The 13,255-nt window shown below is 46.3% G+C and overlaps 1 protein-coding gene across 1 annotated transcript in view; it reads right to left on the bottom strand.

The window, feature by feature from the left end:
* The window catches only part of TFAP2D (transcription factor AP-2 delta), a gene marked incomplete at its 5' end in the record, with an annotated part of 54,697 nt that extends 54,576 nt beyond the window's left edge, over positions 1–121 (bottom strand). The window contains one exon of the mRNA XM_082847498.1: positions 83–121. Coding sequence (XP_082703624.1) covers positions 83–121 — 39 coding nt within the window. The remainder of the gene's footprint in view (positions 1–82) is intronic.
* Between the last annotated feature and the right edge of the window lie 13,134 nt (positions 122–13,255).

Raw genomic sequence — 13,255 nt, 5'->3', positions numbered from 1 at the left:
CAGGGGAAGCTTCCACCGCCGCCGCCACGCCGCCGCCGCCACACACACGCGCGCTCAAAAAAAAAAAAAAAAGTAATAATACCTCGGCATCGTGGACTAGTCCCGGAAAGGTAGTTGACATGTTGGGTTTCTCCGAAAGCTTACGATGCAATTTCCCCCTCCAAAAAAAGAATCGGGAAAAAAATCCAAACTTCTTGTATTTTCCAATTTTTTTTAAGGACAAAAAATGTTCTATAGATAGAGATCTAAATTGTAACGGCTTTGCCCAGATCAGATAGCTCCTTGCCTCGTACCCACTTAAAAACCTGTAGGAACAAAATTTTCCCTCTGCACAAAAGCAGCTCCCTGGAACAGATTTTGTACTTGCTGAGTATTTCTTTGGCTGATGTCGTAGGTCCCTTGGTAATATAGAAGTTTTGAAAATTAAGCATCAGCACTGAGAACTGGGCGGACAATAGGCAGAAGAGATTTATCCCAGGAGACAAGGAATAAATATTGTATCTTCGCCTAATAAGGAACTGGAGGTTCTTTCAACATTTTTATCCATTTTTTCCAACCTTTATCATGCTTTTCTATACCGACTGAGGTGGGGACTCATCTCTGCAGAGAGCATTTGCACACATTTTATTGTGAAGATAAAGATCTAGCCCCGATGTGTGTATATTAGAGATAGAAATATATATTAATTAAAGCTTCCTTTTACACAAGTAAGTGTTCATGCCTATTGGTTCCACTCCCTGGATGCTGAAAGCTGCTTTTTCCAACGAGTACCCAAATCAATTTCACCCAGACTTGGGGGTATCTGCCTTTGCCCAAGTGGGAACAATACTCCTCTTTCCATATTTACATGAATTTGGGTTCTTTTCCCTTTTTTGAAAAGCAACACCTGGCAGTAGCTTACACTTTCAGCAGCTTTAAAACAAATAACCATGATGGACAGTCCCAAGTTTCCATCATAAAGAAAGAGTGTAACTGGCCATATATTTAAGAAAAATATAAGAGAATAAAGACTTGTGACAAGATTCTACATTTAGGTGAAACGTTGTCTTCCACTCCTCAACCCAACCTATTTTCCCCCTCTTTTTGTGTTTTACTACTTCTTTTTCGAAAAGACTGCTGAATGTTGTATGGACCATTTAGCAGGGGCACCAGGTATTTGAATACCATTACCCCCCCCCAGACCCTTAAATGTTTGAAAGTAATATTTTACAAAGAGAGGGCAGGAAGGAGGCAGTGCACACTTATCTCTGTCTCCTCGGTGGATTTCTCGACTTCCAAACAGTATTTGAGTTTCGCTTCATTCAAAATTCATCTTCCCGCATCAAGTGGTCTAGCGCCTAGAGCGGGTAGCAGTGGCTACAGGCCCGCAATACTGAGGCTCTGCTGAGTCCGCTCACCAGCCCTGCCTACCTCCTAAGAACCGGCTGGCCCCAGACTCATCTCAGAGATAGAAGGGGTAATTTCGTCTTAATTGCCATTGCATTTGGTTGGCTTTTGAGTGCTTAAGCTGAGAAGGTGTCTTAATAACAAGCCGCAGGCAAACAGGCAGGCATGTGGCTTTTTTTTTTTCTTTTCCTTTTTTTTTAGGTCGGGGTTTGGGAGGGTTTATTAGGATCTGCTCATGCAGGCTAACTGGGGCTGTCACTCAGCACTCTTTGCTTTATATAAATGGACAAAGCCACACGACAAGAATTGAAATGCACTGTCTGAGATGGAGATCCGCGGTGCTTCAGTCCTGCGCAGGGATCAGCTGCCAGCACTTGCTCCCCTTTTCAGGGTGCGCAAGTGCCCCCCTCCCAACTTCTCGAAATTCCATATTTTGGTCTAATGAAGTCAGCTCAACGAGATGAAAAGGAAGGATGACCAACTTGATCTTTAAGTAGGAGGGGTGAGATAAAGGCCGTTGCCACTGAGAGGCTGACTCCCAAAATGCTTGCAGTGGAATCTTTTGTTTGCCAGGACGGAGAGAGGCCTCTATATTCCACCCACAGACAAAATACGCGTCCGTGGCAGCCGGGGCCTGCCCCCCACACCTTACCCCAGGAACACCCGCCCCTGCGGAGGTACAAACCTCCCCCCAGAAGAATGTGCAGGGCCCGTAGGTTATCTAGAGAATGGCCAGACGCGCTTTTCCTGGTGGCCTTGTTGGTTTCCCAGTAAATCCCAGCTCAAATGGGAAAGGACGGCCCCTTCTCAGACAAGCCGCAAACCCCTCCCTCAACTCCCCTACTGTCAGATACATCTTCATTGAAGGCGAAGGGACCTTCTTTGCCCGGCTTAGGTCCAGGCAGCAGACGCAAAACCCTCTCCCTCGGGAACGACCAGGAGGCTCAGGACGTCTTGGCCGCCTGCTCTGACTGCTGTCCCAGCGCATTTGGCCTCTGCGTTTGGCCCTGTCGGGGCGAAGGTCCACACGCGGCCCCTGCACTTCTGGTACTCCCGGTAATGAGCTCTGGCCTGGAGCTGAGTACATCCACAGAATGACCTCCATTTGTCCCGGCCATCTGAACCCTTCTGGACATCACCGAAGAACTGACAAACGTACCTCTCCCTTGATTCCCTAACCCCACCCGGTTTTCCTGAGTGACTTCTAGGTACCAAGACAAAAGGTGTCCAGGCTTCATTTACTGTGCTTCTTGACCGCCCCCCCCACGCCGTGGTATCAGAGGAAAGTAAAGATCACGAGGGATGAGAAAAAAAACTTGTATTTAAAGGAGATGAAGCGGGGAGGGTAAACAGCATCTCCTTTAGCTTAGGAGTCTACTTTGCCAGGGCCTATGGCTTCTTTGGAAAGCTCTCCTCCCATCCCAGTGCCCCAGCTTCCCACACCAGCGTCTAAACGGTAGGGAAACCCCATTTGGCCAACTGCTCCCTCTCGCCTCATCCCAACTTTAAAAAAAAAAAAAAAGAAAGAAAGAAAAAGAAAAAAAGCTGTTTGTCCGTGAAAGAGAAGTTGGGGAAATCATCAGCGCCATATGTACATACTGGTCAGCAGCTCCCTTCCATCTGCTCTGGGGTTGCTTGGCGCGCCCCTTTTCTAAAGAAACTCATTGAGGCAGGTGTGTGCTGTGCTTGGTGTCTGTGTGTGTGTGATGAGCGCGCGCGGGGTTTGTTTCTGTCAGACAGTCCCCCCCACCACCTTCCCTTCCCATCCAATTAATAGTCTTGAGCAATTAATAAGTGCCATCCTGCTTGACCCAAAGGCTGGGCTTTTCAGCGAAGCTAATTCCCCTTTCTCTGCTTTGGCCCTTTCCGGGAGAGCGACTGGCCACACATTCTCCAGCGGGAGGTGTAATTGAATTAACTGGCCACGGTGAGTTGGAGACACAGTGACAATCGCCTGGGGCTCCCTCCCTGGGGAAACCGGTAGTGAGCATCCCAGCCTGAGCCCGAAGCCGGCCCCGCTCCGGTGCACTCAAGATAGCTCATAAAAGCACAGAGCAACCCTGCAGCCCGGCACCCTAGAAGCTGGAGAGGGTCTCTCTTAGCACCCAGCGCTTCTGCTCTGCCTTCTGAGTCCACGCTCCACTCCAGGAGGGATTGTTCCACCGCAGCCACTTTAGGAATCAGCAGAGAAATCTTTATATCTAACGGGTTTGTTTTGGTTAGGATCCAGAGCTAGAGAAGAGAGTTTCTGAATGGTTTCCTACAGTTCAGACTCTGGTGTAGAAAGCTCAGGTCCCTTCCTGGGCTTCTAGGCTGGTACCGTACTGGTCACCCCAGTTTTCATCCAGTCCCAAGCATCTCCATAGAAAGGATCTGCCACTCAGTGCGTGTTTGAGTTTTGTGGACAAGTAACAACAAGCAAGTGCCTGTCCCTAGTTTTATCAAACATGTGTTTCTCCTCCTCCTGTTTCTTCTTATTCCTACTTGGGATTTCTTTTGCTCCTCCAAATGGATTTTCTATGGACTTTGTTCTCCTGTTGCTTGAACAGACTTTTCCTACAGAATTGCTTGCATAATTCCAAGTGAAGTAGAGTGGTTAAGGACTGTAATTATTTGGGCATTTTCAACCAAAAATACTTCCTTGGATACACACATACATCAACCACAGTATCTTCTTTCCTCCCTCTGTTTTTCCTCATTTCTTTTGTTTCTTCCTTCCTCTTTAGAGGAAGGTAGATGAGATTGAATCCATTAAACTTATGCCTTAAGAGAGCATGTGTGTACATTGTCTAAGAATGACATTTAGTGTGTTCTGCTCCAGCGGGGCACACAGTTCCAGAGCCCAGACATGAGCTGGCACAATAGGAGACAGTTTTCATGATCGCGAAGACCCTGGCTTTGGAAGGGTACTTGTACAGGAGGACAGTGGAACACTGAAAAATCTACTATGTTCTTTCCACAAAGTGACCAAGAAGTGTAGATCTGTTCATCAGTACTTCTCCTAACCCTTCCAAGCCTCCAAGCCCCTTCCACTCCTTATTCCGGATGCACATAAAGAGCAGAAGTGACTTTAGAGATTCAAAAAAAAAAAAAAAAGTAAACAACTGCTGTGTCCTATCTTAGTGGTGTTTATTCTGGTTCTATCTGCCCTCACTTCTTTGTGAATCTCCATGAGCACTTCCACCCTGGTTAGTCTTCTAAGACAAACTCAGCCTGGGGTTTTCAAGAGCCAACCTCACAGGGAGCCCTCGGGGGCCCTCGCTCAAGAAGCCCCAGTTTCACAGTTACTCAAGCTTTTAATGACCTGGCAACCTCTTCTTATTCAAGGACCTACTCTGGTGTGATTCTCCTAGCATCTACCAGCAGTAACCGTGGGAGAGTGGGTGGGTGGTGTCAATCCTTCAGGTGGTGGAAAGGGAAACATGCTGGGTCCACCAGGCAGTATCCTAATCCCTGGTTCATTCAGTTTTCCTGATTAGCCAAGGTGGACAGAGAAGAGTGCTCCAAATCAGGCAGATTCTGGGCAGGAGGCAGAAATCGAAAACTTGACCCAGTTACAGGACCAGGATATTAAGGGAGAAAAGTCATGGCAACGTGGGTATGTAGGTGCTCGGGGTCAGACTCCGCCTCCCCCCCCCCCCAGCCAAAAATGAATAACTTGCCTTTCTTACTTCAGTTAGCCTCAGCTGGTGCCAACTCTGGGTGTCTTTCTAAAGGTCCCTCCCCTTTCCTTTCCAGTTAGGCTTTGCTAACTCTTCTTCCTCTTGGTAATCCCCACCCGCATCCCCATTCTTCCTTCAACAACAGAAGGGTCACTTTTTGAAAAACGTTACCTTAATTGCAAATGAGAAATGGCAGACCAGTCTTAAAAAGAGCTGTGGGATATTTAGGGGAAATTAACATTTCTGATAGACTCCCCAGTCATTTCAGTTTAAGAGTTGTCATTGATTTTTTTAAACTCCGTTTTCTTTTTCTTTCTTTCTTGTTTCTTTTTCCCCCTCGGTAAAACCTCCTCCGGCAGGACCCTACCGCCCCGCCCTCTGGGCTGATTGTCAAAAGCCTAATGCGGATCTGTATTCCGCCTTAGCCTTGCAGCCCACAGGCAACATGGATTCCGTAATCGTACAGAGAAAATGCATTTGCAAGCAATTAAAACGCCTCGCGAACTTATTAGTCGAAAATTAAACAGAAGAACTCTCCCGTCTGAAGTCTTCCCTTTGATAACAGTGAAACTTGGAGCGGAGGCCCTCATCCGAGAGGGCGGACTCCTCGCCCTTCTGCGGCAGCTGCCTGGTTGGACCGGGGCTCCCACCCTCTCCCGGCAGCGCAGCCGGGGCGCCTGTAGCGCCTGCCTTGTCGTCCCCGCGTGGTCTGGGGGCGCTCAACCCCAGGCAGCGGGGCGAGCCCGGGAGGGCGCGGCGCCTGGAGACCTCTGGGCTGGCTGTGCTCTTTGTGACAGGAAGCTGAGGCCTAGCTCTCCCAAGGGAAACTTGCCTCTTTTAGCTAAGAAATGCATGAGTTCGGAAAGGACCGCGCTGCGTGCTCTCTCCTCCCTCGGTGGTTTAGCCTTGCAGCGCACTAGGGGTTTTGGGAAGTCGGCCGGCGGCCGTTTCAGTAAATGGAACCTTCGTTTACTAAGCACTTTTACAAGTGTTGACTCCTCTGATGCCGAGAACACTCCCTCTCCCCATTACTTTCTTTTTATAGAGCAAAGAATAACAGTAAAGTGACAGCAGCTAACACTGAGCACTTAAACGTGTCAGATCCGTTCCGAGCTCTTTACGATGGTGTCATTGTATCCTTACAGCATACCAAGGAGTTACGTATTCTGGGGTAGGTGGAGTGTGTATTAGTGTCAGTATGAGGTAGGTATGAGTGCAAACGGGGACCCTGAAGCCCTGGACCCTCCCTCGCCCAGCAGGTAGGCAAGCAGTGAAAGTGGGGGTCAAAGAGGTTTCAGTGATAGCCTAGGTCACACGAGCTTTTAACTCAGTGATTTTTGGCATCAGATCCAGACTTTTTCCCCCCTACTACATCTTCTGGCTTCTACTGCATCTAAACTTTTCCAGGTTTTAATTTCCTCCTTTTATCCCACATCTCCATTCCTTTCTAGATGCCTAACAGAACATACCCACATTGCACCCACATTGAGGCCCGGCCCAGGTTTCTTTTGCAGTAAGGGAGGGTCATCTTGACGCCTCTGGCTGCAAATCCAGGCTCCTTGATCTGACTCCTCAGTTTCCTGTTGACAGACTGCGTATGGGGCTTCCAGAGTCTGCCCGCCCTACCCAGGCAGGTCGGGTTCTGGCTCTATCCCTGGTAGGCAGTGGCAGAGGCCGGCCGGCTCCGCACGGATGCTCTGAGGCTGCGGCGCACACCCGGAGCCAGGCCACAGGGGCGGCCGGCGGTACCCGCCAGGCTCCTCTTATACGCGCTTCCCAGCCCCACGGAGGCTGTGGCTTTGTGGATCCACTGCTGGCCTCCGGGACCCCCTCGTAACCGAGATGCGGCAATAGGACTGTTGGATTTGGAACCACAGAACCTGAGCTTCAATCCCGGGTTCTACCTGAGCAAGTTACTTAATCTTCTCACTTGTAAAATGGAAAAAAAAAAGTTACTAACACTTAGCTCCTCTGGCTGTTGTGAGGCTTAAGTGGAAAAATTGCCTATCTATTATCTGTCTATCTATCATCTCTGTCATTAGCCTGGACTGAGGGGAGCATTTAATAAATGTTGGGTATTATTATTTGGAAGGAGGGGATTGTTAAGAAGGCCCCAGAAGAGAGCCTTTATTAGTAGGACATCCTTGCTTCCCTAGGGTCCATTTTTGCAGACCTTGGACAGATGGCACCAAAGAAAACCCGGCTGGGAGGGACTTCAGAGGTCACAGGATCCTACCCTTTGCTGACATATGATGTATAAAGTCACACAACTAAGCGAGCGACAAGGCCGGAGCCAGAGCTAGAACTCAGACGCTTGCATCCACTCAGTCCAAAGCCCCTCATTCAGGATCCAGGGAAAGGACCACTCGCTACCCGCACCCTCCCGCTTCTTTTATGGCTAATTTGTATTTCCTCCTGACTTAATTAACATTTTGGTCTTTAAATTTTTTTTGAATTTTCTTTCTTCTCTTTCTTCTCACTTTCTCTCTCCCCCCTCTTCATCCCCCCCTTCCTCCCCCTCTCCCCCCACTTTTGCCCCAGGGTCCCCATATGCCTTCCTGGGATTCTGCTGTTTTAGCTCCCTCCCCGCTAATCTTCAAAGGCTTCTGTCTCACCTTTGGCTCAATATACTGGGCATCTTCTCAGTGACATGGTTGAGGGAGGGGGAGCGTGTGTGCTTCTCCATCTGCAATACTTTGAGTCCTGGTCACCCTAGCACATGTCACATCACCTACCTTCTAACCAACCCCTGTGGGTCTGCCTGGTTGCTGACCCCAAGCCCCTGCCTCTGCTTCTTCTCCCTCCTAGTGGCCTTGGGGAGCTTTGAGGCAATCAGGCAACCAAGGCCTCCTCTTTTTTTTTTTTTTTAAACTAAAAGAGCTTTGTCTTCCTCTTCTGTCAATTACCCCAGCAGCCTCTCAGAGGTCCCATTTATTTTTCCATTGACCTTTTCTTCCTTATGTCCTGGAACAATGCCTTATTATTTTATTTATCTTAATCTCTGGTGCAATCGCCCTTTTATTCTTCAACTTGGCTGCGCTAGTGTTTGCTTTTACACTTTCTCGACTTCATTATGTAATCTCGCCGAATCTCCACGCTCTGTGCATGCTGTTTAAACCTCATGTCTGTCTTTTACTTACCCTTGAATAGTTCTGTTTTGAAACTCCAGGTCCACCCATATTTACCGTATTCCTTTTTTCCCCACTATCTGTCTGCTGCCTGGAATGCCCAGGGATATTGTCCAGAAATGTGTACCAGTTCTGCTTTATTGCACATCTTACCCAACAAGATGTTCAGTTAAAAAAATTTTTTTTTCTACTTGGGCCCTGCCATTTTTGGTGGCCTGTGGTAACGCCCCTTCCTCCAAAGTCTTTTCTGGTTACAGGGTTCATGTGGTCCTTGGAGAATTGTGAAGATACATTTCTCTCTTTTGATTTCCCTTTGAGCAAGTAGAGGATGATGAAGAATACGTAGATCGTGCCACCGGTTAGCTCTGTGGCTTCAGAAAAGTTACTTAACCATTTAGCTCTCTCTCGCGACCAGGTGACATTAAATGCGGGTACGTGTATATGGAACCACGTCGTAACTGAGAGTGTGCTTTAAAATGATTGGTTATGATTTATTTCTGCAAATAACCTTCTTGCTGGTAGGTCAAGTTGCCTCATTAGGTTTGTATCAACCTTAATCGTGATGAGCAGTACTGTGTCTCTTCCACGACCATCCTTTCCAACACTGAATTCTGGTTTGTCTGTCTTCACAGAAATGTCTACATTGCTACTAATTTCCATGTCAGAGACTGTGTTCTAGAAGTCTAGAATCAGAAGGGGACACTTCTCCATTCTGGATTCACAGAAAGCCTTGAGGGAACCTACAGACACAATCTATTTATTTATTTTTTATTATTATTATTATTATTTGCGGTACGCGGGCCTCTCACAGCTGTGGCCTTTCCCATTGTGGAGCACAGGCTCTGGACGCACAGGCTCAGCGGCCATGGCTCACGGGTCCAGCCGCTCCGCGGCACGTGGGATCTTCCCAGACCAGGGCACGAACCCTTGTCCCCCGCATCGGCAGGCAGACTCTCAACCACTGTGCCACCAGGGAAGCCCTATAGACACACTCTAAATCTCCTCTGTCTCTTAATGTTTTCTGCAAAGGATGGAGATTGCCGTCCCAGAAACAGCCTATCGCCATTCCTGCCCTTTGGTAATCCTCCCTCCATCAATTTCCTTTTCTTCTCTCAACCACTCACTCCCTTTCTCTCTCTCTGTCTTCAGGTAGAGAGTCTTAACTGAAGGAAGAAATAAGCACAGAAAAGAAGACAGCCCACTTGGAGCTTTTTCACCTGAGGGATATCCTGCTAACCTGGCTGGGAGTAGATCGTGTCACGGAATGTCCACTTTAAGAAGTTCAGTGAAGTGGGACAGTATGGGTTAATGTTTTGTGATCTTCAGATGTGAAAATGACACCTCTCAAGCCTTCCCTTTTGGAGGAATTAGAGATTAAACCTAGCATTGAGATTTCTCTCTGGTACAAGACCCTGGAAACACGTATAGACTCTGATGTATTAAATATGTGTCATATATTAGAAATATCTGTAATGAATGCAGACATTCTGATAAATAATACAGTGTACGGTTCTTTGTATGATTGAACACTATCTACTTCTCATATATTTATGTGCCAGCCGTTAAAGAGAACAGGTTTCTTTCCCTAGTTAAATACGTTGAAACAGCATTAGTCTTTCAGGAGTGTGTTCCAATTTGAATGCTAAGATTTAGATGGTGACAAAACTAAGCACATGTAGTTTCTCTGCTTTGGTACATTCAGTTTTGACCTAGAGGAAGAAGCTCTTCCATTAATTATCTGGACGCTGGTGGTAGAGGAGGTGTAGTAATGCAGGATGTTAGAGAGACATCATTTCAATGGACTTTTCATTGACGAGGTCCAGTGTATCTCAGATACAGCTGGTGTGGGACTCGAGGGACATTGTTCCAGCTAATGATTAAGAACTCTCCAGACAATAGGGGCTTCTTAGACAATGGGTGAATTTCCAGGATGTCCGGCCCCCTTCCGAGAAGGAGGGAGATAACAAAATGTAAAAAAGGTGTCTGTCAAAGACCAATCAGGCAGCTGGGGAGAAGGAGGGAGATAACAAAATGTAAAAAAGATGTCTGTCAAAGACCAATCAGGCAGCTGGGGACAAGTTCCCTCTCTGGTCCGAGCCTAAGCCGGGACCAATCAGCAGGAGAACACAACCAAATCTATAATTTACATACGGGGAAGTGGGAACCTATAAAACTGACATATTCGCGCCCAAAAGGGTTCCTTCTTCGACCTCCCACGTGAGGACTAAGGAACCCCGGTGCACCGGCCTTCAATAAACCTCTTGCGTTTTGCATCGGCTTCCGACTCTTGTTGTTTCCTGGGCGAGTCGAAACTCCTAGGAGACCGCGCAGGTCTAACACTGGCAGCAAAATTCAAAATTCTTGAGATGAAGAAATTGTATACCTTGACCATGTGCTTATTTACCACTGTTGTATAGATTATGGTGACCAAAATAACCCAAGTTTTAAAGAAGTCTAGGATTTCAAATTATTCACGCTAACATTTTTTTCTCCCTTTACAAAATTAGCAAACCAAAGATAACTCCAAAATCTGTGTTTTTCCCAGAGAACATGGAACCTAACTCATACTTCCACAGATAAGTAAGACTACTGGCTTAGTAGGAAATAAGTGTAGAAAGGTAATCTTATCTCTTCCCAAGATGGTATATCGAACATGAGACTGAGGCTGTGTTATGACTCTTACTTGGTTGGAAAGAATGTCAGTAGGGTGACTTGAAATGACAGAGTTAGTGTTTTATGACACCATAAAATCTATTTTTAAGCAGTGATTCATTGACTGGGCATTAAGAAATGCTAAAAAGCAGAAAGATGTTTCACCCATTTTATTTAACTCATGCAACTCCACACCAATGCAGAAAATTGGGCCATCTTCACACCTGATTACAGAACTCTACCATGAAGTCAGTGCATTACATTATAGGGGAAAGAAACATAAAGAAAAAGAAAGACAAAAGAAAATCCAGAGCTCCATTACTAGCAGTGAAATTTGCAAAATCTTTTGGAGTCTCCTGGGAAATATCTCCAGTCAGTGTGACTCTAGCAGATAGACACAATCAATTTCAGATTGTCTGAAATAATTGTGCTGTCTTATGCAGTAACAACTAGGCACACGTGGCTATTGTGCACTGTTATGGACTGAATTGTGTCCCCAGAATTCATATATTGAAGACTTAACCCCCGACGTGACTATATTTGAAGATGGTCCCTTTAAGGAGGTAATTAAGGTTGGGATTTCCCTGGTGGTCCAGTGGTTAAGACGCTGAGTTTCTGCTGCCGGGGGCCCTGGGTTCAATCCCTGGTCAGGGAACTAGATCCCATATGCCGCAACTAAGACCCGGCACAGCCAAGTAAGTAAATAAATATTTAAAAAAAAAAAATGGTTAAATGAGGTCACAAGAATGGAGCTCTAATCCAATATGACTCATGTCCTTATAAGAAGAGGGAGAGACACCAGAAATGTGTACCTGCAAAGAAAAGGCCGTGTAAGGACATGATAAGAACTCAGCCATCTTTATGCCAAAGAGAGAGGCTCCTGGAGAAACCAAACCTGCTGACACCTTGATCTTGGACTTCCAGCCTCCAGAACTGTAAGAAAATTAATTTCTGTTCTTTAAGCCACTCAGTCACTGACATTTTGTTGTGGCAGACTTTGCAGACTAACACAGGCACTCTGAGAATAAAAAAACAAACTGACCCTCCCCCCCCACCCCCACCCCCGCCCAATGTCCAAGAGTTGGACTAGTATTATCAGTTAGGCCCTGGTGTTGCTACAGGCTGGCCTGACACTCACAGTCAGATCTTGGTGTTTGGCTGAACACAAACCATCTCACAGAACATCAACATCAGACAGGGCCACTCTGTGACCATGATGGATCAAGACAGAAACAAGACTACTCTATAAGCATCTCCAAACACAGAACACAAAAGTGCTCGACATACACCTCTCTCTCTCTTTTTTTTTTTTTTTCTGTATGCAGGCCTCTCACTGTTGTGGCCTCTCCCATTGCGGAGCACAGGCTCCAGACACGCAGGCTCAGCGGCCATGGCTCACGGGCCCAGCCGCAGCATGTGGGATCTGCGGCATGTGGGATCTTCCTGGACCGGGGCACAAACCTGTGTCCCCTGCATCGGCAGGCGGACTCCCAACCACTGCGCCACCAGGGAAGCCCACCTCTCTTGGTTAATATTGGTGACTGCTGCTTCTTCACCAATACAGCTTTATCTTCAGTTTTTCCTCTCTATAAAAAGTTTATTGATATACCCAATTATAAAGTTCTCCCTCTTTCTGAGAGCACTTAATCTAGTGTGAACATTTGCTCCCTTGGACCATCCCTGAAATCACCCAACCAAGACCCAGATCCTATCAGTTCTTTCTAACACACTTTATTGGGTGTTCCGTGATCCCTCATGATGTGTGTCCTCCCTTATTACAACATGTTATAAACCCAGTTTCTTCAGCTACAGACATGTGTTTGGTGGTGTTTGACTAGAAGGCACTGGCAATTGGAAATGAAGCTAGTCCAAATTGAGATGTGTAGTAAGTGTAAAATACACACCTGATTTTCAAATACTTAGTATGAAAAAGGTAATGTAAAATATCTCAATTTTTGTACTAATTATAAAGATAATATTTTGGATATATTGATAAATATATTATTAACAGTAAGTTTACTTGTTTCTTTTTAAAATGTGGCTACTAAATATTTAAAATTACTTATGTGGCTTGCATTTTATTTTTTTTTGAAGAGTGTTGGTTTATAATGTCCCAAGAAATGTCAATCATTGACAATTCTGACCATGGGCAGCTTACTGGTTTTTTTTTTCTTTTAAAGGAGTTTATTAGTCAAATTACAACATGCTTCAATGTGGTAACAAACAAGTCCAAAATCTCTGTGGTTTAACACAACAAAATTTATTTCTCTCAAGCACACAATCTATTGTGGGTTTGGAGACCTCGCCAGGGCGGCTAGCCTCCATTTCCGTAGCCTCAGGGATCTAGTGAGATCTTTATCTCTGCATTATCAGGCGGTGAAGGTTGGGGAGGGCTCTGCAGGTTCTGGTACAAGTAAATTACCCTTT

This window comes from Leucopleurus acutus, assembly GCF_964270905.1.
Source record: "Leucopleurus acutus genome assembly, chromosome: 10".
NCBI lineage: Eukaryota > Metazoa > Chordata > Mammalia > Artiodactyla > Delphinidae > Leucopleurus > Leucopleurus acutus.
The sequence above is the reverse complement of the archived record's forward strand: the minus strand, read 5'-3'. Positions and strand labels throughout refer to the sequence as shown.